Source organism: Bison bison, unplaced genomic scaffold (assembly GCF_000754665.1).
Source record: "Bison bison bison isolate TAMUID 2011002044 unplaced genomic scaffold, Bison_UMD1.0 scf7180017864304, whole genome shotgun sequence".
Lineage (NCBI taxonomy): Eukaryota > Metazoa > Chordata > Mammalia > Artiodactyla > Bovidae > Bison > Bison bison.
This window is the reverse complement of record NW_011494876.1, coordinates 15,612,769-15,640,249: the sequence shown is the minus strand read 5'-3', so window position 1 is coordinate 15,640,249 and position 27,481 is coordinate 15,612,769. Positions and strand designations below refer to the sequence as shown.

General features: G+C 44.5%; 1 protein-coding gene across 3 annotated transcripts; it reads left to right on the top strand.

Annotated features, from left to right (window-relative positions):
• Positions 1 to 235: 235 nt before the first annotated feature.
• RBM5 (RNA binding motif protein 5) lies at positions 236 to 24,405 on the top strand. Of its 3 annotated transcripts, none has more exons than XR_826304.1 (25): positions 236 to 361; positions 1,689 to 1,758; positions 3,814 to 3,979; positions 4,707 to 4,862; positions 8,627 to 8,696; positions 9,179 to 9,252; positions 11,727 to 11,810; positions 12,651 to 12,711; positions 13,217 to 13,282; positions 13,993 to 14,153; positions 14,607 to 14,704; positions 15,315 to 15,402; positions 15,571 to 15,648; positions 15,732 to 15,804; positions 16,672 to 16,757; positions 17,146 to 17,230; positions 17,436 to 17,527; positions 19,160 to 19,321; positions 19,926 to 20,075; positions 20,158 to 20,229; positions 21,016 to 21,195; positions 21,509 to 21,620; positions 22,603 to 22,700; positions 22,779 to 22,908; positions 23,768 to 24,405. XR_826304.1 is itself a non-coding variant. In XM_010851834.1 (25 exons), the coding sequence occupies exons 2-25, from the start codon at positions 1,742 to 1,744 to the stop codon at positions 23,891 to 23,893; spliced, it is 2,448 nt and encodes an 815-aa protein (XP_010850136.1). In that variant the 5' UTR covers positions 236 to 361; positions 1,689 to 1,741; the 3' UTR covers positions 23,894 to 24,405. The 3 variants fall into 3 exon arrangements, 2 of the variants coding, with proteins under 2 accessions (XP_010850136.1, XP_010850137.1); XM_010851834.1 differs by having other exon boundaries at positions 21,509 to 21,583; XM_010851835.1 differs by lacking the exons at positions 22,603 to 22,700; positions 22,779 to 22,908; positions 23,768 to 24,405 and adding an exon at positions 22,162 to 22,590.
• Positions 24,406 to 27,481: the final 3,076 nt, after the last annotated feature.

The following is a 27,481-nucleotide window of genomic DNA, read 5'->3' as shown; positions in this document are numbered from 1 at the left end:
CCCATGTAGCAAAGGCAAATAATTGCTATGCTTAATAAAGATAAGAGGTCTAATCCGGATCTGGAAAAGGCATACAAGGCCGAGATTTTGAAGAAAGGGAAATACGTAGGAAATTGACACAGGCTGTAGTTAAGTGACATGCTGCCCTAGCGACCACAGTTCCCAGCAGCCCTCGCGCAGCCAGACACCTTCGCGGATTGGCCGCCTCTTTAGGAAACGTGTAGTGGGGGAAGGGGATAGGCGCGAAGTACTGTGGGTAGGAGACGGCCGTCGGCGGAGGCGCCATTTTGTGAAGCGGCCGTACCCTGTTGGAATTCCTTGGCATAAACTGCTACTGCTGCTACTTCCGTCCTTCTTGGGGGTAAGTGCGGTGGCCGCCCATAATGACTGGCGGTTCTTTCTGCTGTGGCAGGCCCTATAGAGCCTCCCTGTCAGCCGCAAGCTGCGGCCGTTCAGCCCCAGCGGGATCTCGAAGGGCTACCCGAGGCATTGGAGGGCCGCGCCCCTCTTCGCCACCAGCGCTGTCAGCTTTCAGAGAGCGTTCTCCCGGCCAGCCCGAGGCCCTCTTCTCTTGGAGCTGTGAGTGTGCCCCGCCCGGGACGTGTTTCCAACTCCCAGGCCAAGTTGAGCAAGGAGTCGTCGTCTGTCCCTCAGATACTTCTTAGGGGCCCCCTGACAGTCTCTAGCCGCCATAGCTCCGCAGGTTCGCCGGAATCAACTCTCTCCGAAAAGCTGTTCGGTGAAGGGTGATCTGGGGCTGGGAACCGCTTAGGGGTCGGGAGGCGCAAGTGCAAACAGGAAAAGAAAGCTGGACGCCTGAGTCGGTCGTGCAGTCCGTGGCGCCGCCATCTCACCCGCGACTCCCCACGGAGGTGGGTCTGGGCAGTGCCCAGGCGTTGAGGGGCTGCAGCAGGGATTCTGCCCAGGCCCTTGTTCCTCCCTGATGGTTGTGTTCCCTGTATTAATTCCCATGTTCGTTAAGCGCCTGCCCAGAACAGGCGCCAGGGACGGCTGTAACTGGTTTCTCAGACCTCGCAAGCATCGAAGGTCTTCTAGCTTTGTGATGTTTTACCACCGTCAGTGCGCAGCGGGGCCAGGTTGGCTGCCTCAGGGACCTGTGGTGATTATTGTTACCTGGGAATTAAGTCGTACGGATGTTTACTCTTGTTTGATATAGCTTTGGATCTGCCGTTGCGTTTTAAACGGACTCGATTTTCAGTTAGCCCAGCATCGGCTTTCTGAAAGGTTTTAAATTTTTCATGAGTAATTTTTGAATTTCGTTTAGCTCCTTGTATTAATAAAGACACTTTGGTTAATGTTTTAAGGCTCAACTACCCCAATTGGAGTTGCTTTGATTCAGAACACAGGGAGCTGATTGCAGCTGTGCCCTTTTTGCTTTGTAATCCTACAGTGGGAGCAGGGAAGGCATCTTCTGCTTGCATCCTTTTATGGGTTTGTGTTTGAATATGGAATCTAATATTTTTAACTCTGCTCGCCTTCCTGCTATGCTCATTGTTAATAAAACCATCGTTTGATTTTAATGTTGACAGTTGGCCCCCACCCCTCAACCTTAGATCATCACTGTTAATGGTTTGAAGAAATTCCAGTCTCAGTGGTGTCCCAGCTATGAAACAGTTGACTTAGGTGATCTCCCAGATTTGCAGCAACGGATCTCTCTTGTCTCCTAGAAAAAAGCAAATTTGAACCTTTTGGAGCAGTGTCCTAGATCTTCAGTAGAACAATGGGTTCAGACAAACGGTAAGTTATTACTGTAAATGCCTTTGATCTCAACATTTTAATGGCGACTGAGCTATTTGTTGAAAATTGTTTACCATACTAATATTTGAGTCTGTGTTTTGTGTCATGCATTCTGTGAGCACTTTCATGATACTTGCTTGCATAAGCACATGGTTTAATGAGATAATAAAAATACTGTGTGAACTGTCCTGTGGTAAAAGAAGTTGAGGGGGCTGTTAGAACACTTAGGAACCTGTGTTTTCTTGGAAATAGCCAGGAAAGCTTCCTGGAGAAAGTATTCTCTTAAGGTGAAGCCTGAAGGGTAAGAAAGAATTAAGCAAAGAAGGCTTGGTGGAGTAGGAGATCATGAAGGTTCCTGGTGTGGATAACAGCCTCTGGCAGAAAGTAGGAAATTGTCCTGTCGCTTTGCACAGTACCTGGCTGTAGAAAGCAGTCAGTGAAGGCCAGTTCTCATTATTGTCTCCTCCATGACAAGATGATCCAGATTATAGAGCTGAGAAGCTTTGGACCATGAGTTACATTAAAAAAGAAGAAAGAAAAACTGCTGAAGAATTAACAGAATTAAGATGAGAGCATTTGGCTCCTGTGTCATCTGTGGAGTCTCCCACTCAAGCCATTTGATTTAAACACACAACTTCTGCTTATTCAGCCAGCTTCCTTCTTAATATTGAATCCAGTCCCAGTGATAGATCAAACTGATGGCCCACTGGGACTCAGGAAATGTTCATGTTACATGATGTCATTGTTTGGTTTCAAATAAACATTTACCGTTTTAGGGTCTCTCATTCACATACTTTACATTGTGAAATTGCCCTGGACTATTTGTTATCATTCACTTCTTTTTATTAAATTTGTATACTCTAAATGATGCCCTATAGCCCTTCCCTTTATTTTGTCCTTACACAGAGTTTTATGAATCTGGTAAACAATTTATCAAAGAACTGTTTGTAAAGAGACACAGATATATAGAACAGTCCTTTGGACTCTGTGGGAGAAGGTGAGGGTGGGATGATTTGAGAGAATAGGATTGAAATATGTATATTATCATACGTGAAACAGAGCGCCAGTCCAGGTTCGATGCATGAGACAGGGTACTCAGGGCTGGTGCACTGGGATGACCCTGAGGGATGGAATGGGGAGTGAGGTGGGAAGGGGGTTCAGGATGGGGAACACATGTACACCCATGGCTGATTCATGTCAATGTATGGCAAAAACCACTACAATATTGTAAAGTAATTACCCTCCAATTAAATAAATTAATTTTTTAAAAAAGAACTGTTTGTGGTCCAGTGGGTTTAAGCCTTTTGTTATTAGATTTTCCTGTAAAGCCCAGTGCTGCCCAGTAATCAAAAATAAATCAGATGTTATAGGAAATAATGTTCTCTGATGATGCTACTTATTATAACAATTAAACTTGGTTAACTGCCTAACAGGGAAAAAAAGAAAAACTAACTCATCCAGTTCAGTGGTCCATTGCTCAGTAGTGAGAATACCCTTCAGAGTGGATGAGTCAGGATATGTTTTCTTTTGAAACTGAATGAAATGAGAATACATTTGACCCTTAAATAGCACAGATTTGAATTGTGCAGGTCCACTTACAGGCAGATTTTCTTCAATAAATACGGTACTACATGATCCGTGGTTGGTTGAATCTGTAGATGCAGAATTGGGTATACCAGAGGGCTTACTGTGCAACTTGAGCATCCATGGATTTTGGTATCTGCAGCGGGTCCTGGAAACAGTCCCTGGCAGGAACAACTGTAATTGCATTCTTCCTATTTAAATTGATCAGTAAGATCTGAAATCAGGGATGAAAGGAGTGATACATAGATCACAGGCTTGGGGAAATGCAGGATAAACATGGACAGACAACCTGTCTCAATTGTAATTGTCTCAATTGTAAGTTGTTATTTGGTGATAAATTTTAAGGGATCCATTGAACTATTTGGATACCTTATAAACCAAAATCTGGATTGAAATTTTTTTCAACCATGTTTTCTAAAGGGACAGAATGTGATTTACTTAAGAATAAAGGAAATTTTTCTTCCCTGGCAGAGTGAGTAGAACGGAGCGCAGTGGAAGATATGGTTCCATCATAGACAGGGATGACCGTGATGAGCGTGAATCCAGAAGCAGGCGGAGGGACTCAGATTACAAAAGATCTAGTGATGATCGGAGGGGTGATAGATATGACGACTACCGAGACTATGACAGTCCAGAGGTGAGTGACCAGCAACTGTTTATGGAGTTGTTAGAATTATGAAATAAGTATACCAAGTGTGAGAATCTCTCAGGAGGAGTGTTCTATTCAAACACTTCAGTATTCTGAAATCTGTTTAGTCAGCTATAACTCTCAAAGACAGACGGAGACTTATAGTCAGAATTCTTGGCCAGGGTTTACGTAGGGCTCACCAGGCACTTTTTTGAGCACATGACTTAGATGAACTCATTCAAATCTCACTACAACCATATAATGTAGTTACTGTACCCATTTTAAAGATGAGGCAATTGGGGCATAATTATATACCATCCCTTGGCCTCAGATAGTTTCTGAAAGTTGTAGTTTAATATTGTAGCATAGCTTTTTTTCACATTTCTTTTCATATGCATCAACTTTGTTGAGAAGTAATATTGTGCTTCCCATATAATTTGGCACTTTTTTTTTCTTTTTTTGTTCATATAATCATCTTTCTTTAACAAGTAATACTGTTTGTGTGTTGATATACTGTTCGGTGAGTTGTTAAACATTCTTCCTGAAATTAAATGATTGTTGCCAGGTTTGGGGGTTTTTGTTTTTTGCTATTTTAGAAGACACTATGGTGAACATCATCATGGAGTTCTTGTATTATCTGTTCCTTAAGATGAATTATTAGGAGTGGATGGAGTGGATCAAAGGGTATAAAAAGCACAGTGTGATTTGAATTACAATTTTGTTCACTGTAAATCAGAGAGAACGTGAAAGAAGGAACAGTGACCGATCGGAAGATGGCTACCATTCTGATGGTGACTATGGTGAACATGACTATAGGCACGACATCAGTGACGAGAGGGAGAGCAAGACCATCATGCTTCGTGGCCTTCCCATCACCATCACGGAGAGCGATGTAAGGGGGACCAACTGTCTAATGAGCCGTCAGTAGGCCCAACAGACTCTGAGCTTCTACCATTATTTTCTTGTGTTCTTTTTAGCTCAAGCTAATATCTAGTGAAGTACCTTTCTATAAGTAGGGTGAAGTTCTCTCAACTTAGCTCATAGATAATCTTTGTATTTAGACTTTGAAGCTCAATATACAGCTTTCAGAACTATAGGGGACAGTTTTTATTCTTTCAATAATAGCTCCTAGAAGGTAGTTAGTACATTTTTGTTGAATTGGTCACTTATTCACTGAGATTATATCCATAAGAACATTTTAATGATTCAGCATCCTTTGATTTGATGGACATTGTATTATCCATTTGAAACCTCTGGAAAGCCTTTTGACAAGCCTGGCTTCCCCCTTCTCAGACTGGTCAACTGTGGCTTTGGTGTACTAGGCACTGCCTGGTTTCCAGTGGTGTCTCTGGTCTTCACCCATTGCTTCCAGCCCCATCCACCACTTGGCTTCTGCTGCAGGCAACTTTGTACGTGTCCATTGTTCTACCAATATGCCCCCATGCCCCCCCCCTTTTTTTGCCGTGCTGTGTGGGCATTTGGGATCTCAGTTCCCCAACCAGTGATGGAACCTGTGCCCCCTGGGTTGGAAGCACAGAGTCTTAACCTGTCTAGTTGTGGACGTGGGCTTAGCTGCTTTGCAGCATATGGGATCTTAGTTCCCAGACCAGGGATCGAACCCTGAATTGGAAGGTGGATTATTAACCACTGGACCACCGGGTACGTCCCCAGGCAGAATTTCTTATGTGTATCCCCAACCCTTGAACTCAGGAGGCTGCCCAGCCAATGTCTGTAAAATGAATGTGATGTTTTGAAATATATTTTATAAACCATATAAATGCACAGCATTATGGCAGTATCTGTTGTCTTAGGGTATTCAAGGTAATAGTCTGACTATGAATTTTAGAGCTGTATTGAGTTCACACAGCCTAAGTGACAAAATGTGAAATGGGATGTTTGAGTTAATAGTGGGTATTTATTTGTGTTCCAAAACACACTTGCTCCACTGTGTACTGTTACACCATAGAATCATGGATCCTGCCTCATAAACGCTTAAGGATGATAGCTAAAGTCAACAGATAATGAAGGCAATGCAGAATAGAAAGGGATAAGTGTCGGAAGAGGTCTTGTTGAAAGTAGTTCTGTGGAGTAGTAACTCGAGGCTTCTTTAAGGGAGCTGTGTTACTGGTGGAGGGTAAGGAAGAGCTCCAGGGAGCTATTAGTTGAGCTCATTCTTGAAAGATAGAAAATGTTTTGACCTGGTTGAGAACAGAGGATAAGATGTGTACTGGCCCTAACTAGCTTGATTTGACTGAAATCAAAGACGTTTGGCAGGAGAAAATCATATTTGGGGGCCACTGCTGGAATCTTTACAAGCCCAGCTAAGTATTAAAAAAAGCTGCTGAAGTTTTTGCCTGGTAACAAAAGCTGTGCAGGTTTGAACGGTAGAGTCAGGGAGTGGTAGGGGCTAGAAGGAAGGCAGAGCTGAGCTCAGGTAGCAGTAGCCATGGGCTTGTAGAGTAGGGGATAGAAGAAATCCTGCAGGAGTCAGTTGAGGAAACTTTACTTGTTGATCATGTTGTTCCCTTGAGTCGGTTAAGCCTGTGGCCCTTGAAGCCTGCAGAAGTGGGTGGCAATGGGGAGAGCAATGCCCTAGCTGGCCCTGGGGGATCTACCTTCTGGTAATGAAACAAGATTGTAATTCTTGCTTATTTCAGGCTTCTCAGGGAGCTAGAAGCGCTTACCATAAGAAGGCAGGTTTTTCCAAGTAGACTTTCTGAGATTCCCCAGATTTGTGCAATATTTGTGAGAAATTTGCATATTGGGCTCTTTGGTGGTGGTTTAGTTGCTAAGTTGTGTCTGACTCTTACGATCCCGTGGACTGTAGCCTGCCAGGCTCCTCTGTCCATGGGATTCTCCAGGCGAGAATACTGGAGTGGGTTGCCATTTCCTTCTCCAAAGGATCTTCCCGACCCAGGAATCAAACCTGGGTCTCCTGCATTGCAGGCAGATTCTTTACCAACTGAGCTATGAGAGAAGCCTTCTCATATTGAGATCTTTAAAAGCATTTAAAAATTATAGTGTTCTCTTGAATGAACTTCAGTTTGTCACTTTCATCATTATTTGTCCTTTGTAATCCCCTCACTGACATGTGAACTCCTAGAGTAACTATGTTTAGTTAATTTTGTTACTATGTGTGTTACTGTATCAGTATATTCATGCAGTTTGTATTTAGTTACTCTGGTAGCTAAGTTATCGGTAACTATGTTACCAAGCATGAACTTGAGTCAGGTGATTGGGTCTGGCTTGATGTAACACTTCTACATACTCTCTATTTGTGGTAGTCTCCAAAGCCACTAGGAGTATTGACTCATGCTCTTAGGGGAAATACAAACTTAGATTGCTGTAAGCCTCTGGTCACAACATTTTCATTAACAGATCAATATATAGCCTTATTTCGTGTATATTTCTGTTTAAAGGTGCCTTATTTAACATATACTTTGATTCATTAGCACTGAACTCACAGCCAACAGCACTGTAACTCATGTCTGAAGGAAGCTTTTATAACATATCTTCTCTGTGAAGCACATCATAGCCTGCCCTCTTGCATTAGGAACACTAGACAGCACTTAAGCACTGCACCTGGAGAGCCATTTTAAACCGTGAAATCGCCACCAAAAAGTACAAAAATGTGAAATACCTGCCACTAAATAGACTAGGAGAAGGACGTCTGTTTACCATATGAAAGCTGATACAAAGCATAGCATAACCTCTGCCAGGAACATGTGCATCAGGCAACTCAAATTTTTTACTACTCCGCACGTGTTTGCAAATGACCTTGAAAGTGCAAGTAGTATTCATTTGGAGTATAATGAATTTTAATTAGTAGGCAAATCTACCCCAAATACTGAGGACTGATTTTATATAATCCTGCAACCTTTACACGTAATAATGAAATGGGGAAGCCACTAAGAGTCTCTCACAAATTTGTCCCTGGTGTTTTTCCTGAGAGTGTTGCTGCCTGGTATGATTGCTGGAGAGATTGATGTCTTTTTTAATGTATTTTGCCTTTTGCAGTGAAGGTTTGATTTGAAATTGGTAATAAGCTTAGCAGCCAGAAGTCTTTCTTCAGGCCCAATTCATGTTCACTTTGATTCACTAGGAGCCTAAGAATATTAAAAGTTTTTTTTTTTTTATGTAAATATAAGGAAACTATTTCTTTAAGACATTGTGCAAAAAACATCTTAAGGGAGTTCCTTGTTTTGGGGCTATTGATTTCTTAGTCTCCTTCAGAGACTCTACTTCAGAGTATGATGACATATTATCTGCCTCTTTTAAATCTTTTTCTTTTCTCTCTGGTCCTTTAGAAGAAAGGACAAGATTAGCCTGAGGGGGGTGGGTGGAGGCTTGAGGGTCAGCACACCACAAGCAAGGCTGTGTCTCACAACATAAAGTAGCTGTACTTGAGGAAATCCCCCATCAGCAGGTAAAGAAGGCTTTCAGAGCTATTATAGTGCATCAGTTTCTATGAGAAGCCTCCCTTCTTTTATTCTATTTTTAGACTAATTGCATTTTGATGATAGAAGTATAAAAGCTTGGCCAATTAAGCTTAAGTAATATAAGCTTAAGTTGATGTAATCCCTAGTCTTTGAACGCTCTAGTGTGGAATGGTTTGTGGCTAAAGCTTTAACAGTAAATGTGTAAAACCCTGTGCAGATTCGAGAAATGATGGAATCCTTTGAAGGCCCTCAGCCTGCGGACGTGAGGCTGATGAAAAGGAAAACAGGTGAGAGCTTGCTTAGTTCCTGCTGTTCTGGTTCTCTTCCCCATTCCCACCTCAGTCCCTAAAGAACATCCTGATATTCCCCAGTCTTCAAGCACATGAATTCAGAATGAAAGGTTTGCCATGGCTAAGGAATGTGACTCTTTGAAAACGATGTTAGAAAGCACCTGAGGACCTTTTTAAAAACTTTGTTTTTAGGGGCTTTTTTTTCCCTTCGGTAAGTAGTGATGTATAAACTCCTTGTTTGTTTGTAATCGGTTGCATGGTTTTTAAGCGTGGAATCAAATCGAATGGCATTTAGTTCAGGCGGCTTGGTTCCTTGCCATGGCAAAGTATCAAGAAGATCCCCAAGTCAAGTCACATTTGTAAAGCTGCTTCCCAATTGGCTTTGTCACGCAGTGTTGAAGCAGTGGGAGAGAGATTCACCTGTTATAAAGGAACTGACTAACACGAGTATCCCGTCTATATCTGAATGCTGTCTCTAGGTGTAAGCCGTGGTTTCGCCTTCGTGGAGTTTTATCACTTGCAAGATGCTACCAGCTGGATGGAAGCCAATCAGGTTGCTTCACTCACCAAGTCTAGATATTCATGAAAATGGAACAAGTCTGTACAATTAAAAAAAAAAAGGTTGAAGGAGTGGTTTGTTCCAAAGGAGTGACTTTTAAAAAAAAGGCTTTGTATATATTAAAATTGATGTTACTGGAATAAATACAGTACCACACATTACACTGCAGAATTTGCTCTGCCTTTAAACATGGCTACCTGACATGGCTTTGTTAACCACTGAATGTTTGTCTGGTAGTTATCAGAACATCTTGAATATTCCCCCTTTCCTCCCCTGATTATATTCTTGTTTATTTTGTCCTTTGAGAGTCATCTTAGATTATCCAACTCTCAATTTGACAATGAAGAGAATATAATTGAAGTCTGCTGTAGGAATTTTGTAAGTAATTATTTCAACTTGGAGACCTCAAGCCTCCTAGAGGCATAACTGCTCATATGGGTCTTCAAGAACTATTTAAGGATCTAATAGAATTTATGAACAGTAAGTCTGATGAGATTAGCCTAAGAGCTGGTGTCCTGCTGCTGTCTAATCTAGTTAGAGTGGCATTAACATCCTAATCTCCCTGAGAATGCCTCTTACAGTCTGTTCAAAGCAAATCTTTGATGATTTCTTTGATGTGGCATTAACTGAATCGTTCTACAGTTCATCAAGATAATGTTCAGTGCTTGGCACATAAATAACATTTTTTGCCACAACTCCAAAGCACAGTATTAAATGCCTTAACCAAGTGCATTCTGGGAAGTTTGCTTAACTCATAATGTTGCTTCTCTGTAGCATTTTATGATTTGTTACTCATAAATAAGAGTTATATTCTTTGGACACTTAATATCATTAATAATGAGACTCACTAATGAGGATATCATCTTGATTGACTTGTTAGATTTTTAAGCCTCTCACATCCTTAACCCAGAGGTGACAACCTGATCTTATAATGGTAGATCTTAATTTATTTCGTACCATGGACACCATCCTAGTAAAATTCAGGACATACACAAGCTTCGTGTGAACCTGCTTTCTTTACACGACAGCATCTTTTTAAAGCATCTTATTAATATAATGGATGTATCAGAATGACTTGGGAGTTTAAAACTCCTGGGAAATTAAAACCTGAAAGACACTTAAAAGCGGCACAATTTTAATGTATACAAAGCTGTGTTAATATGTACTATTTCATTACAGTTCAAATTCACTCCAGAAATGAAAGGCCAGTAGGATTAGGGACTCAGTGATAGTTTGGAGTCTCCCCAAACCAGCACATCCCTCCTAGTGGGATGATCTGTTGACTTATTTCCCAGCTTCTTTATTTTTGCTTCTATGCAACACAGTGAGTGGATGACCTTCAGCTCTTTCCCTCTTGGCCAGACATGCAGTCTTGCCTTTAGATATTGCAGAGACAACATTCACAGCATGTCTTAACTCTTCCAGGATTTGCAAGAACCAAATTACTCAACAGTATGTATGTTTGGAGGGGTTAGACTCCTTTAAAAAGTTTGGATATCTAATCTCCTACTTAAATCCCTTCTGACGGTGTCAGAACACCCCGCTCCCTTTCCCTCCCCCCAGAAAAAAAACAGAAAAGGTGTTCCTGTTAAAATGAAGGCTCTTTGGGGGCAGATGCTGGGTGTGCTCTTGGTAAACTGTTTCAGCTCGGAATTTTCACCTTTGAAAATAAAATCCCTTGTAGTCACACAGTTGACTAGAAGGATGAGGTGGCATATGAACACTTACACACTTTTCCTAACCCCCTGAAGAAACTTCATTGGCCTCCTGGTTACTCATCTTGAAGAGAGTACCATCTTATTTCAGTGAAAAACACATCTGTCACTCAGGACATCACGTGGTTGCACTTGGCAGGAAGAAACCTCATTTAGCTGTTTTTAGAATCGATGGCATTCAGACTAGTGTCTCCTGAGAAAATTGTCACCAGCTTCCCTTTAAAAATGGGTTTCCCTCTCATTGTCCCCAAAGGACACATCCTGAAGCAGGAATTTGGGTGAAGGGGAAATGTAAAGGCTTTCACTTTGCATAAGGATGTGGGACTGGGGGAACAGTGAAGCGAAGCCCAAGGACACCATGCTAAGGGCTAAAGTAGGAGACAACCTCAGAACTGGGAGAGTTGTGTCTTCTGCTCTTTGAACTAGATTGTCAACTCTCAGGCAGCCTGTCAATGCTGAATGTTAGGACTTCTGTCTCTGCTGGAGACACGGCCTGGTGCATGTCAGCGTTTATAGCGTGTGTCAGCTTTCTCAGCACTCCCTGACTCCGTTTACCTTTACTCCGCATCCCATTCTCTTACTGCCTATCTGAAGGATTGGATGGGCAGAGTATAGGTGGCGGTGGTTGGTCCTCCCCGTATGTTGTCCATTTAATTCCAGAGCACTGATTTTTCCGAAGTGTGCTCTGCCCTGGGAAAATGGACACATGTTCCTCACAATGGGAATAACTAATTACTTCTTTTTTTTTTACAGAAAAAGTTGGTGATTCAAGGAAAGCATATTGCAATGCATTATAGCAATCCCAGACCTAAGTTTGAAGATTGGCTTTGTAACAAGGTAAGCATGTGTTCTTTCCAGACAAACCAAACTCTTGGGGTTTTTTGTTTTCTATTTGTTTGACTATCCAAACAAGAAAATGAGTAAAATATATGATTACCAGCTTTTATCAGGAGGTGATTTTCATACTTTGTGACTTTCTTGGGTCCTCCTGAGTAGGTATTAGAGGACAGACTCCCTCAAACATGAGAGATTTTAAGAACCAGATTTTAAGCCCAGTGTTTCAATTAAGATTTTAAGTTTGTTTTACTTTATAGTTTCTTAATTCTAGCGCTCTCATCTTTTGGCAATCTCTTTGTTAACAAAACCCTTTGTGGCCCTGCTCGAGTTATATAAGGGAGTTATATAAGATCTGTTATGAGTGAGGAACGATATCCATGGGCAAAACCCTAAGGGGGCAAGTGTCAACAAAGACACAAAGTAGGTGTTGCTGTTGGCATTTTGAGAGTATTTGGTGTCACATGTCCAGCAGGGCTCTAGACAGAATTCCATTCGCATTGTATCTGTGTATATAGAGTGGTCTATATAGTGCTTTTCTGACGTAAGGGAGAACTTTGCCAGTGGCTTGCTGCAGGGTTTTGGGGTGAACTGAAACTTCTCCGCAGCTTGAGAAAAATGGAAATCTACTTCAAAATACATCAGAATGTATTTTTCTGGGGGTCATTCACATAGCGAAATTTTTAGGTTAATGCTCCTTGTCTTCAATGCATAGGATCACCTTCTGCTTTTATTGCTCCTCACTGGGACTTGCCTGTGACCCTCTTGCTCTAATCCACATTGTTACTAGTAAACCTGGCCTACCATGAGATAGAATTACAGATAAAACTTTTTTTTTTCCAGTGCTGCCTTAACAATTTCAGGAAAAGACTAAAATGCTTCCGATGTGGAGCAGACAAGTTTGGTAAGCCCAGATTTGGCTGTTTGGGAATATGTATTGAAACTTGACTAATTGGATTATCTGTGAACCTAAGGAAAAGTACAGACTGTGGGGTGTTTAAGCAATAACGTGTATATTTTCCTTAAATCTTCTACCTTAGGTTATGTAGTTATTTTCTTTAAACCTCCTTCCTTAGATTTAGTAGATCCTGGTGTTGAGTGCAAGAATACAAAGAGTTCTTTTATTTTTCAAAATTAAGTCAGCTTTCCTGCTTTGCTTTCTGTATCTGCTTTTTTTTTTTTACTACAGAGATGAAGTCCTCTGAAGTCCTCCAGTGGCCTGGTTTTTGCATTCCACATTTAAAATTCATGTCAAAATTAATGAGGTTTTACTGTAGCCACAAATGGTTAAAAAAGAAAAAATAACAGCTCCGTTTACTTAAAACTTTGGTATTTGAATGTATTTCTTATGTTGATTTGTTGTTTGTCTTCAATTACTGATTCTTCCTCTTTTCTTTCCTTTCTTGTAGACTCTGAACAGGAAGTGCCCCCTGGAACCACAGAATCAGTTCAGTCTGTTGATTACTATTGTGATAGTAAGTGCAAATGTAATCTTTCGGCCGTTAAGTTGGAAACTGATCTCCTTTGGATGTTTTTTGTTCTCCTGCTCTTTTTTAATGAGCAGTCAGTGGCTTCAGATTGTCTCATTAAAGACTGATTTTTGGATTTCTTTTCAGTGTCAAAGTGAAAGATAAATGCAGTTGACCCTTAAACAACAATGGGTTTGAACCATGTGCATCTATGCTGATTTTCTTTCTTTTTTTAATGAATGCTACAATACTACCCTGGGCTTCCCTGGTGGCTCAGACAGTAAAGAATCCACCTGCACTGTGGGAGTCCTGGGTTCAATCCTTGGGTTGGGAAGATCCCCTGGAGGAGGGCATGGCAACCCACTCCAGTATTCTTGCCTGGAAAATCCCCATGGACTGAGGAGCCTGGTGGGCTACAGTCCATGGGGTTGCAGAGAGTTAGATACTACTGAAGCAACTAAGCACACACAGTACTACACTGTTTACTGGCTGAATCTGGGGATGTGGAACTACCAGTACAGAGGGCTGGCTGTAAAGTTATACACAGATGTTCTATTGCATGGTGGGAGTGGGGTCAGCACCCCCTCATCCCCCTGCATTCAAGGGTCAAATATACTGGAAACCTCCCAAAATGGGTTTGTTTGTACTTGAAACTGCTTTGAAAGGCACTGGTGGTAGAAATGCATGTCTCTGTCATTTGTCTCGTTCACCTGCAGCAATCATACTTCGAAACATAGCTCCACACACTGTGGTGGATTCCATCATGACAGCACTGTCTCCCTATGCGTCCTTAGCTGTCAATAACATTCGCCTCATAAAAGACAAACAGACCCAGCAGAACAGAGGCTTCGCATTTGTGCAGCTGTCTTCTGCAATGGTGAGATGTTCCTTGAATCTTTCTTTTTAAAAGAAACTGAGATAAGACGCAAATGTGGTTCATCCAGTTGTGATACTACGTCTAATGTTCTTGGAGCCCAAAGTTCAAGACTTAAGTAATGACAGTTATTGCAGTGCTAAATTATAGGCTGATGGCTTTAGTAAGTGGTAAAAATACCATTGGTATACCTGTAGATAACTAGCTGAACTGAAGTCTGAGCCACAGTTTAGTCTTTTTTCATGCTTTTAGATTGACCTAGCACTGGCTCCTTTAATAATACTAGATACCTTGAGAGAGGGCTTTTTTTAATTTCTCATGATTTCATATCCACAGACAATAATGAATTGCTTTTTTTTTTTTTTTTTTTCAATTTCTTTGACTAGGATAGATGGTAGAGATTTTCAGTTACATGACAAAGATGACAAAATTGTTTTTCTTCACATTCTCCTGCAGGATGCTTCTCAGCTGCTACAGATACTACAGAGTCTCCATCCTCCTTTGAAAATTGATGGCAAAACCATTGGGGTTGATTTTGCAAAAAGTGCCAGAAAGTGAGTGGCTTCATTGCCCTTACTTCAAACCGCTGCATCTGCATGCTTGTTCGAGAATGAGCTGCTAACTGCACTCGAAGCCCATGTTCTTGTACTGAGATGGAATCTTCCTGATGGGCTGAGAAGGATGCACTTGTCTTCATAGCACTTATTCCCTCCTGTCCTCAATAACCAGTTGCCAGAAGGCTTGAGAGCAGGACAAGACAGACTTGGTAGATGGGTTGAGAATATATGCTATGCAAACTGCTTCAGAATGGTGCAGACCCATCTGGAAATAATTCTTTCCTTCCACAACAGCATGCTAATACAGCTTCATGTATATAGAGCTTCATTCTAGTGATGTAAATTTCCCATTTCTAGTATCATTGCTCATCAAGTAGACACCTTCTTAAATAGAAAAGTACAAAAGAAAGCAGCTATACTGCAGGGACACATGCCCACTTAGGGCTTTGCCCGTGGAAACCCTTCCTCACTCTGAAATGTGGTGTTGCTGGCATTGCAGACCTTCCAGTAAAGTCTGGAGTGAATTACTGTTTTCTGGGTAGTGTGGGATTAAGTGATGGGAAGCATACTGATATAAAATCACATGGTTGGATTTTTGTGGTTTCAGAGACTTGGTCCTACCAGATGGTAACAGGGTCAGCGCCTTCTCCGTGGCTAGTACAGCCATTGCTGCTGCTCAGTGGTCATCCACCCAGGTAAAGGGAAGGATCTTTTTGCTCCAAGTAGTGTGGTGGTGGTGGTGGTGCCCAGATTCACAGAAGTCAGCTCTGTGATTGTGCTTGCCTTAGAAGCTCTCCAAGGACATTTGAAGACCTCAGTGTCTGCTAAGTTTGTCTGTGTTTCCTCTTCTTTTGACATTGTAGTCTCAGAGTGGCGAAGGAGGCAGTGTGGACTACAGTTACCTGCAGCCAGGCCAAGATGGCTATGCCCAGTATGCTCAGGTGGGTAGACTGGACCATTATCTGACTTCTGGTCTCCAGAGTGTGTCCAAGAATGGCAGCTTTAATGGTGGACTCTTCTTCAGTACTCACAGGATTACCAACAGTTTTATCAGCAACAAGCTGGAGGGTTAGAATCCGATGCATCATCTGCATCAGGTAATAGATTTCATATTCGTTTTATCTCCTGTTTAAGCAAATACAGTTGAGGACATACAGCTAGATGTTCTCATTAGATTCAAATAAATCTAGGAGAGCCATTTCCCTGTAAGATGAGGGATTGGGCACATTCAGGGTTGTCACCATGTACCTAAGCTTCTGGGGGGATATCGGCAGTGCTTGTGCAATGGGCTTCCCTGGTGGCTCAGATGGTAAGAAGCCACCTGCAATGCAGAAGACATGGGTTTGATCCCTGCGTCAGGAAGATTCCCTGGAGAAGGGAATGGCTTCTCAACTCCAGCATTCTGGCCTGGAGAATTCCACGGACAGAGGAGCCTGATGGTCTCGAGTCCATGGGGTCACAAAATTCAGACAGGACTGAGTGATTAACACTTGTGGATATCAGGAGCTGATACGAAGCTCTTAGAGACTATGCCATAATGAGCATTCATTCTTGAGTTGAATTCAGTATTTTCCCTCTCTGTGCTGTTTGGAATTGTGGGTGCCCATGTAAGTTCAGGTGAGCAGTCTCTTGTCCAGACATCAATCAGAAGGGTCACTCTTAAAAGCTATTGCTCTGGTTTTTGTTCCAGTATTACAAAGTTGTGGCAGTTAAATCTATTTTCAACCCCAGAGCAGATGTGGAAACCTTCTTCTTAGCCATCATACAGAATGTCTGACTTTGTGTATCACATTCTAGTAGGATTATAAAAGTGAGAATATCATAGGTTAAAGAGTACTTACTGGGATTTAGGTGGTTAAGAACTGACATATACAAAGACAGATTCTAGATTGGGCATTCCAGGTAAGGATGTTTGGTTTAGAGTTCAGTGCCTTGGCTGTTGTAACTCCGGTGTTTATCATCAGGCACAGCGGTGACCACCACCTCAGCGGCTGTCGTATCCCAGAGTCCCCAGCTGTATAATCAGACCTCCAACCCACCCAGCTCTCCGGTAATCCTGTCATCTTAGATATAGAACTGGTGATTGTTGGGGAAACTGTTGCTATACAAATACTACCTTTTCTCACTGTGTGAGCCAGGATTGACTGATACACACACATTCCAACCTTACTTCTTTCTGTCTAATCGTATTATGTACTGAAGTAATTTTGTGTCTGTATTTTAAGTGCAAGATTCCACACAGGGTCTGTTTATACTATGCATGCTTCGACTTGACCTTTAGGAAGACAGTTGTCAGCATGTGTTTTGCTCAAGGATTGCCCTAGACCATTGCTACAGTGGGTCTGTCAGGGGGCCCTTCCTGCTGGATGATTGCAGTGATTTAGTTCTCTTGAGAGGCTTTACAGTTGAAACTATATTGAAGCTGCTGTTCTTTCCAGACTGAGGAAGCACAGCCTAGCACTAGCACAAGTACACAGGCCCCAGCCGCTTCCCCTACTGGTGTAGTTCCTGGTACCAAATATGGTAAGCCAAACCTTATGGGGCTGTTGACAGTTGGAAGGTCCTAGTTGTTGATTTTGTTTAATAAGCGCTCCTCTCCCTTTGTGGGTGTCAGCGGGACACGTGGGGATGTGAGAGAAGACGACCTGCTGCATCTCAGTGGCTTAGAATTGGAAGTAAAGCCAGTCTCTTCCCTGGAATGACTGTGTGCTGGGTTTTGTTTTTGCAGCAGTGCCTGACACATCCACATATCAGTATGATGAATCTTCAGGATATTACTATGATCCAACAACAGGGCTGTACTATGACCCCAACTCACAGGTAATTTAAGGGGTAAAACAGACGTTTTGAGGTGTAATGTACTTACTGAAAAATTCATGAAACTGACACATGCAGTTCTTGCAGTTCTTTGAATGTTTGTTTACATATATATACATTGGTTCATTTACCAGCACCACAATAAGAGCAAGAACATTCCTAGCACACTAAACATTCTCTGGTGCCTCTTGGTGGTCAGTCCCACCTCCCCTGCCCCAAGCACTGTTCTTTCTCCTATTACCATGGATTATTTTGTCACGTTAAAGTTTTCAGGTGACTGTTAATTTTCATGTAGACACCTATATACAAATTTTAAATTGTGATTTTTTTCAACTGAGGGAAAATTCACATTTCAGCCATTTAGAGTGTTCAGTTCAATAGTTTTTTTAGTGTAGTCACAGTGTTGGACACCCATCATCTAATGTTGATGAACGTTTTCATCAACCTGAAAAAAAACCCCTATACCCTACATATTAAGCAGTTACTTCCTAATTCCTTCCCACCCCAGCAACCACTGCTTTCTGTCTCTCTAGGTTTGCCTGTTCTAGACATTTTGTATAAATGGAATCAAATAATATGTGACTTTTTGTGTACAGCTCTTTTTTTACTTAGTATTTTTGAGAGTAGAAATCAGCAGATCTGTGGAGTGATATTTTATTTTTGGCAGTGTATAGAACTTTTTAAAGAGGAGAGGCAACATTAACACTCCATAAATAAGCAACTGTTTATGACCAGAAGCTGTGTGTATATATAGAATAGTAAAAATAAGTGCTTTTAACAGGAATTTGGCATTGAAAGCTTGTGGTTTCTGAGAGTCAGGTGTGACGCTGTGTGGGACCTGCCAAGCAGGCTGGGGCCTGTACATGTTGCTTCCACTGCTCTTCTTGTGGAGTCTGGCCATTTCCCAGGCCTTTTTGGTGGCCATAAAAGTTGGGGCTCCTGTGTCTGACGTGCACTGCCTCCCCTGGAAAAGATACAAAAGGCAGTCTCTCCTGAGCCCCTGTTGAGCAGGTAGAGTAAGCGATTGGACAATAGAGAAGAGGAGAGGTAGCTGCCACCCATTCTCTTTTGTGGTTCTCCCCACACACTTCAGATCAGGTTCCTTCACCTGTTACCTCCTTCCAGGTTCCCGAGCTGGTGTTTTACAACCCTGTTTGGTTGCCTGGGCGTCCAAACAGAACAGGCAGGGTTCTGTATGGTTGAACCTAGCAATGAGATGTTAACTTATTGTCATGGAGGACTTGTGAGAAAAAGCTCCTCCTGAACCACTTGCTCTGGCCACCTGGTTTGTGTAAATGGTCTTATCTGTGGAAAGGAGTCAGGCTTATTGCTCTTTGGGTACCCTCCCGGCCCAGGTATTAATTAATGGGACCTCGAGACTCTCAAAACCACATTCTACTCACCCAAGAAGTTTCACACCTCTTGGCCAGCTGGTTTACCATCCTCACCTACACCAAGGTGGATAGCACCTCCTCTCTGCCCAGGAAATATTACTGGTCTGCAGCATGCTTTATGTTTTTATGTTTAATTTTTTTGACAAAATAATGGAGATGTAAAGAAGTAAAAATACTCCTTTAGGTTGGTTAGTGGTTTGACCCAGGAGAAAGTCTACATTAATTGTGTTTTTTATTCTAGTATTACTACAATTCCTTAACGCAGCAGTACCTATACTGGGATGGAGAGAAGGAGACTTACATGCTGGCTGCGGAGTCTAACTCCCACCAGCAGACAGGCCTACCTCCTGCAAAAGAAGGAAAGGAAAAGAAGGAGAAACCCAAGAGCAAAACAGCCCAGCAAGTAAGATCATGACCCAACCAGCAGACCCATTTTTATCTGTTTTTTTTGTTTGTTTGTTTGTTTTTAAATCAAGTGGTGGGGTGGAGCTGTGGCATTTAGCTTTATTTGGATTCTTAAAGACTGGGTCATACATCTTATTTACATTAAGCTCATAGTCTAGTTAGTGGCTCAGTCATGTCCAACTCCTTTGCAACCACATGGACCATAGCCTGCTAGGCTTCTCTGTGGAATTCTCTAGGCAAGAATACTGGAGTGGGTAGTCATTCCCTTCTCCAGGGGATCTTCCCCACCCAGGGATCAAACCAGGGTCTCCTGCATTGCAGGCAGATTTCTTTACCATCTGAGCCACCAGGGAAGCCCTAAGTTCCTAGAACATTGTGCAGTTTTTTAGTGTTATTCTTTGTTATCTGTCAGTTGCCTGAAAGACTCACAGACTTTGGAACAATATTCATTAATGACTTTGGTAATATGCAGTATCTCAAAAAAGATAAGGGCAAAAGGGGTTTTGTTACAGTTTGTTACAATAATGGCTTGTTCTCTTGGCATAGGAGACTGTTTGCTAAGTTCCTCTACCTAAATCTCTGTCATTGTTGTTTGACTGTAGATCGCCAAAGACATGGAACGCTGGGCTAAGAGTTTAAACAAGCAGAAAGAAAATTTTAAAAACAGCTTTCAACCTGTTAATTCTTTGAGGGAAGAAGAAAGGAGAGAATCTGCTGCCGCAGATGCCGGTTTTGCTCTCTTTGAGAAGAAGGTAACAGTAACAAGGATGGCCTTACTTCATAAGGGCAGCTTCGGTAAAACTGGAGGCTTATGACTTGTTCTGTGTTTCCCAGGGAGCCTTAGCAGAAAGGCAACAGCTCATCCCCGAATTGGTGCGAAATGGAGATGAGGACAACCCCCTCAAAGTAAGGAAGTACCAGCTTTAAACCAGTGTTTGAAGGCTGTGTCTGTGCTTTGTGTCTCACTTTGATTTGCATCTTGGCTACTGTGAAAGTGTTAGTCACTCAGTCGTGTCCAACTATTTGCAACCCCATGGTCTGTCCGTGGAATTCTCCAGGCAAGAATACTGGAGTAAGTTGCCAGTCCCTTGTCCAGGGGACCTTCCTGACCCAGGGATCAAACCTGGGTCTCCTGCATTGCAGGCAGATGCTTTACCATCTGAGCTAAGCATCTGGCTAATCTCATTCCTGCTTAAAACAGATGTGTCCCTGTCAGTGGGTATTTGAAGCAGCTTATGCACACAGAATCTATGTTCAGGGCTTTGTTTTCTCTGTGTGAGAGCAAGTGAGATGGAACAGAGAATAAAGCCCAGATTCCTGAGCTCAGTTGAGTTTTATTACATTTGTAAATAGTGAGTTTTAACAGTCTGGAAAGAGAAAATTAAACCAAAAAAGCATGTTTTACTTGGTAGATACTTACCTGAGTGGGTCATTACTCTGATCTGTTGTATTTGAAGTTTTCAGACATGGTCAGTAGTTTGAGAAAAGTCATCCAGGAAGTCTTCTTGGTTCCCAAGAGGGTTGGTGGTGGGAGGCTGTCGGGCCCAGCACTGGAAGACCTAGCTGCTCTACTCACTTATGTGTGACGTATGGATAATGGGCATTCTCTCACAGCTTGGATTAGGCGTTACTTTAGCCATTGCTGTTTCTCTGTTGCACATTTCCAATGACCCACCTTCCTCTTGTTTCTAGAGGGGTCTGGTTGCTGCTTACAGTGGTGACAGTGACAACGAAGAGGAGCTGGTAGAGAGACTTGAGAGTGAAGAAGAAAAGCTGGCCGACTGGAAAAAGATGGCCTGCCTGCTCTGCCGGCGCCAGTTCCCAAACAAAGACGCCCTGGTCAGGCACCAGCAACTCTCAGACCTCCACAAGGTGGCCATGCTTCTCTGAGCTGATCTGAGGCAGGGAGGGGAGGCAACGAGACGCTATGGGTGCCCTGATGGTAGTGAAGGTTCAATAAATGCCTGCGTTAAGTGATTGCCTCTTACAAGGCAGCTCCTCAGTATAGTCTGTTCCAGATTGTGAGTAGAAAGGAGCGTGGCAGCTCCAGGTACACCCAGTTCTGGCTTTCCTGTTGTAATGAATTGGACTTTGACTTGGATGGAGCACAATAGATACTAATAATGTTTTGACATCTCAAATTAGGAAGATACGAATTACTGTGTTTGTTAAATCTCTGATACAGCAAAACATGGACATCTACCGACGATCCAGACTGAGCGAGCAGGAGCTGGAAGCCTTGGAGCTGAGAGAGAGAGAGGTGAATGGGGGTCAAGGTGCTGCTCACGTGTCTTGGGGTAACTGCCCTTGTCTTTTACTCGTAGCACTTGTTCCAGGTCCCAGGGACAGGGTAGGGTATGTCACATATCTGTCACCTGGCCGTCATGGCTCGTGTAGACTGGACCCAAGCTGTGTGCACTGGGACCCCTACAGTATCCTTTCATGAGGGTGCTTGAGACCACTCACAAGCCCTGGGTGCCAGAGACCCACTGGTGAAGTACACTGGGTTGTAGTAAGGACAGTGTGAGCTTGTTTGGCCTGACCAGGGAAGCCTTTGTGGACAGTGAGGGGAGCTCAGACGAGACCTAGGGAACAGCAGGACAGAATGATTGCAGGTGACCTGGAAGGAAGCAGTGGGGCCCCTAATGAGCAGTCACTTGGTGGTTGATGAAGCAGGTTGAGATCCAGCCACCCAGTTTAAGTACAGATGGAGGCCTATGGCTTAGAGATGAACCTCTGAGCAAGTGACTTGAAGTTGCTCACCCCAAGATAGTTCTGAGGTATCTATAGCTAAAGCTTTTTACCTTCCTGTTTTTTCCCACTCTTTAATGGTGCCAGCTCCCCAGGGACTGTAGAGCAGGTCTCAGGAAGCCACCTCTTGGCTCTGTCTTCCCGGAGGTGGGCCTGTCCAAATGCTGAGGAAGAACAGCAGCCCTGCCCTCCTCTCCCTCGAGGACCTCGGCAGGCTGTGCCCACACCCAGCAATGCCCACACCCAGCAGGCTGGTTGAAGAGCTTGACAAGAGGTGACTCGTTAAATAAAACTGGTTGTTAGAAATGTAGTTTTGCCCCGGGTTCCACACACACATCGTCTCTACAAACCTGCCATTTGGGATATGACGAAGTGCAGCCAGGGAAACAGGGCATGTGGTATTTGCAGGCACTCTAAAAGGCCAAGCTCCAGATGAAGGAAGCACCTGAGGTGACAGTCTGAAGTGTGGGTGCTTGAGACTGCGACAGATTGATTGAATATCTCTAACCGGGCTGTTCTCCCACGTAGATGAAATACCGAGATCGCGCTGCAGAAAGACGGGAGAAATATGGCATCCCAGAGCCTCCAGAACCCAAGCGCAAGAAGCAGTTTGATGCTGGCACCGTGTATGTGTTGTGCACATTTTCCGCTTTCTGAGCCGGGGCTCTGGCTGTTTTGAGTAACTGTGTGTTTGCCACTGGCAGGAATTACGAGCAGCCCACCAAAGATGGCATTGACCACAGTAACATTGGCAACAAGATGCTGCAGGCCATGGGTTGGCGGGAAGGCTCAGGTTTGGGGAGAAAGTGTCAAGGCATCACAGCCCCCATTGAGGTAAGCAGTGGGATTGGGCTTCAGCGGCCTGCAGGCTTGTCCCAGAGATGGAATGAGGTTGAAGCACCCGGAGGGCCTGGGCCCCAGTGGGAGTTGTATTCCCTGCAGCCATCCCATATTGCACCCTCTTTTTAAGATGTCAGTTGGGAGGAACAGGTGTGGCACCCAGCTTGATTTTTCTGGTTTTTGGGTCTCTTTGGGTAAAGCCTACCTTCTCCTAAGAAGCTGTGTCTTTCTACATCCTTCGATATAAACAAACCTTAATGCTGACTCAGTAGCTTAGATCGGATTTTCAGAAAGGTACTGTGCTTTCATTTCTAAGTGACTTTTGCTTATGTATAAAACAAATTACCCTTTAGTAGGACTTTGATCCATGATAAGAAATGCTTTATTCAGTCAGAGCTCAGGACCAGAGGCCCTCGACCACTGGCCTTCTAGACAAGAGGACTGCCAGTGGTTGCTCTCTCCCTGACCTGGCAGCATAGCCTAGAACAAACACTTGCTGTTGATCTGTGCAGGCGAGTTCTGCTGACTTTGAGCTGTCCTGCCATGATCTGTACCTAAAATTACCAGACCTTCACTGGGCTTTGGTGTAAGGCTTTGGGGCCCTTTAGTAGGCACGGTGCTTGCTGAACAGGCATGGAATTGGGGGAGGGTGTGTTTCTGTCTGCCTTTCTCCCTCACCCATTTGATCCCCTCAGTCCTTCCAGGTCTCCAAAGTAGAAATCCCTGTCTTCATTTAAAATTTCTGTCTCCTAAGGGGTGGTCCAGCTCAGTAGGGAGTGGGCTAGACGTGGGGGAGAGGGAGCAGTCCACACCCTACCTGCCAGCTGCTGACTACAGTTTCATTACCCACCAGGCTCAAGTCCGGCTAAAAGGAGCTGGCCTAGGCGCCAAAGGCAGCGCATACGGACTGTCTGGTGCAGATTCCTACAAAGATGCTGTCCGAAAGGCCATGTTTGCCCGATTCACTGAGATGGAGTGAGACACGGGGATGAGAGAGAGATGACGAAGAGCTCCAAAGAGCACAAGGAACGCTCCATCTCCTGAATTCACTCTGACCACCTTTCTCTTTAAGGGCATGCCCTGTGCTGTTAATGGTTTTTAGGGTGAACCAGTTCATTCTGCAAGGTTCTCCCACTTGAGTTCCCCTTGTATGGGTTATCTGGTGAATGGCTTGCCTTCCTGCCAGAGGGCCTGTGAGCTGACCAGGGGGACAGTGCGTCTTTTATACTTCGTGTACATATTGTAATGTAGTGTGTGTTTTACATGTGTAGCCTATGTTGTGGTCCATCAGCCCCTTGCATTCCTAGGGGGTGTTGAGATGCCCTAGGGTGGTATGTGACACCAAAGCCGCCTCGTCATTTGTTGTGCTGTCTTTTCTCGGCAAAAGCCTTATGTATATTTGTATATTACACATTTGTACAGAATTTTGGAAGATTTTCAGTCTAGTTGCCAAATCTGGCTCCTTTACAAAAGAAATACCTTGAAAAATGAGTGTGTGTGTCTCTTTATTCTTGGGTAGCCAGGTAAGCAGAGCATGTTGGAGCCAGTCAAGCCTGGTGATAAAATAAGTACGTGAAAATTCTTCGTGAAAATTCCATCATAACTGAGTCAGCCTTTTCCACTTCATTCTACTCCCTTTGGGCCTAAGTGAGTGTGAGCACTTGTGCATCTTCACTTTTTACAGACTGTAAATCCAGACATGGGGGCAGGCATGTTACTGCTCTGTGAGGAACAACCTCCCTGCTTTTGGCCATAATACAGGAGCCCTCTGCTGAGGTGGAGGAGCTGAGAGGCCCTTTCTCTCCTGAAGCACTCCAGTTCTCCAAATCATCTTAGCTGCCTGGGAGGTGGTCAGGGACATTGCAAGGTTTTCCATTCTCAAGGTGTCGTCCCATCCCTGTCATCATTTTGGCCAGCAAGATCATGCTTGAGAAGGGCAGGAAGTGTGCCTGAGTCTGAGGCTGTTCCCAAGACCAGCTGCAATGGGGTTACCCATGCTGCCCATCTGGCTGAACTGAGTGATTGGGCTTCATGTTTGGAATTTAGTCAGGGAGGGGGAAACTTGTTAAAGCTCGAACTCCATGGCTTTTGTGAATGGTCATACTTTTCTGTTTTCAGGCAGGCCTGGCCTATATAAAATCAGGATAAAGGGTTGCACAGGAGGAGCTTTAAGGGCAGGGGCCCTCATCCCAGTTTCCTTGGGGGTACCTTGGAGAAGTTGAGCCTGGCTTTGCTAGGGAGATGTGGAGGCAAATCGGAAAGCTCAAGCTTGGGCTTTTGTGGGCTAGGGCTTGGGAACCTCACAGATGAGGGCCCAACTGACATCCCCATCTAGGGTCAGCTAGGGGCCAGGGCGGGGAGACCAGCCCCACCTCCAGAACCCTTGCAGAAGCTGGTGCTCTTAGCATCAGAGCAGCAGTCACAAGCAGCTTAATTAGACACCTCTGACAGCCAGCCTGGACAGCTTTTGCAGGTGAGGACACCCATCAGGAGATCTGGGAAGCAGGGCACCAAAGGCCGAGCCCGTGCAAGCCGCTCCCCTGGGGAAGCCACAGCCGAGCACCAGCAGGAGTGCCAGGCCTTCGTCAGCTCTCTTGAGCCTCAAACTGTGCCCACATCAGGAAGGGCGCTTGATCCCAACCTACTTGGTCCTCTCAGCTGTTTAAGACTCTCATGAAGACAGCTCTTGACCACTGCATCTGCTGTCTCCACTGCCATGGGCTTTCCTATAAACATGAATTTAGCATCCATCCTCTCATCAGCCCCTCAGAGAAGCTGGCACCCCGCTTTCCCACTTTCAGTCTGTTCCACAGCTATACCTGTCACCAGCATAGCAGGTGACTGCTGCCCTCATCCTGTGTCGGAACCCATGGTGCAGTTTCTTCCAGTTTGATTGGCTGTACGCTTGCTTGGATCTCACGTAAAACCGTATTTGGGAGATCCTGCTAGTGATAAGTGACTCACCCCCTGAGAACCTGAGGCTTAAGCCCAAGGAACCAGGCATTCCCCACTGCCCGTCATGGGCTGCTCCAACCCCAAGCCCAGGAATGAGTGTGCCAGGTCCTGCCCTGCCCTACCCTGCCCACAGGGTTGCTGTTCCTCCCAGCCATGGCTGATGGTGGTGCTATGAGAGCAGTGCAAAGTTCTCAATCAGTAAAACCCAAATTCTGAATTTGGAAGGGTCTTCTCTGACCTAGAGGGATCCTCCAGGGTTCCCAAGTCCAGCCCGCCCTCTGCTGGGACAGCTGCTACACTGTGCAGGGCTTTGAGAGCCGTCCAGGAGCAGCTGTCATGGCCATGCATCAAAAGAGTTTCAAAGCCCAGATGAACAGCCAGGCCTGAGCTAAGCTCCCCAGGCATGCACAGTCTGCTGGAGGTCTCAAGTGCGCCTGGAGTCCAGCCATTGGCCACCCTGATTGCCAAAGGATGAAGCCCTCAGGGACAGGTGGGGATGGAGGGGGGTGCAGAAATTGCCCTGGAGACTGGACCCTGGAGAAGGGCTGTGCTGCTGGTGGCCACCAGGTGGCAGCACCCCACCATTTATGGGTTGGCCTGGTTTAGGTGCTCTTGGTGGAGTAGGTCTCATGAAGTCTTGGGGTGCTGGGCTGCTTGCAGGTCTCTCAGATTCAAGGAGACCTGGCTAGAACTCGGCCTCGAAGATCTGTGTAGAGTAGAAGAGGCAACAACTTTGGGGACCTGCAGCTTCTTGACAGGTCCCTTACCCCCACAGATCACCTCGGGCTAGAAAAGGAAATTGTCGCCCAGCTGTGGGGCAAAGGGTCAGGCTGGCCCTGTGCACAATAAGTGCTTCAACCTCTTAGCAATTCTTCTCAACCCAGGTAAATAATTTCTATGGTCGATAAAATGCATTTCTGCCTCTCACACTCCCTTTACCCATCTGCATGATTACTGACCCAGAAATACTCCCTTGGCAGGCTAGAGGAAGTTGGGGTTGAACTTGCCCAGGGCTCTCAGGTGGAGGCAAGGGACGTCCACATGCCCTCACCCAGCCTCCCAAATGGTAGGAGGCCTGGGAAGCTTTCCAGCAGGAGGCACAGCCAGGGGCAGCGCCCTCACAGCATCTGATTAGTCTCTGAACCACTTTTAGTCCCTGAACCATTTTCATCCCATTTAAAGAGGAAACAGGCTCAAAGCAGAGAAGTTGCTGGAAGTTATTATCAGGCTGGCAAGTGCTGAGCCTAGATTCTGACCTAGGTACCCCTGCCCAACTAATATCTGGGCCAGCTGAAGGGACTCAGTAGAAATGGGTCCTTAGCTGCAAGCGCAGAGTCAGTCTGTAGTTGGGACAGGATGACATGCTCCAGCTGATGTGTTGGGCCTGGGGGATGCCCCCCTCAATGCCCTAGAGAGAGAAGACAGACAGGGAGAGGCAGGAAAAAAAGACAACTGCAGACAAAGCAAGGCCTAGAGGATGCTGGGAAAAGGAGCAGGGAAAGGTCTGCAGTGGCTGCAAGGGGCGGGAGGAGGCTGCCCGGCAAGATAACAAGGAATGGGGTTGGCCAGGTCTGGGGGAGTTGCTTCCGCTCCACCCCCTGGCCGCCAAGGA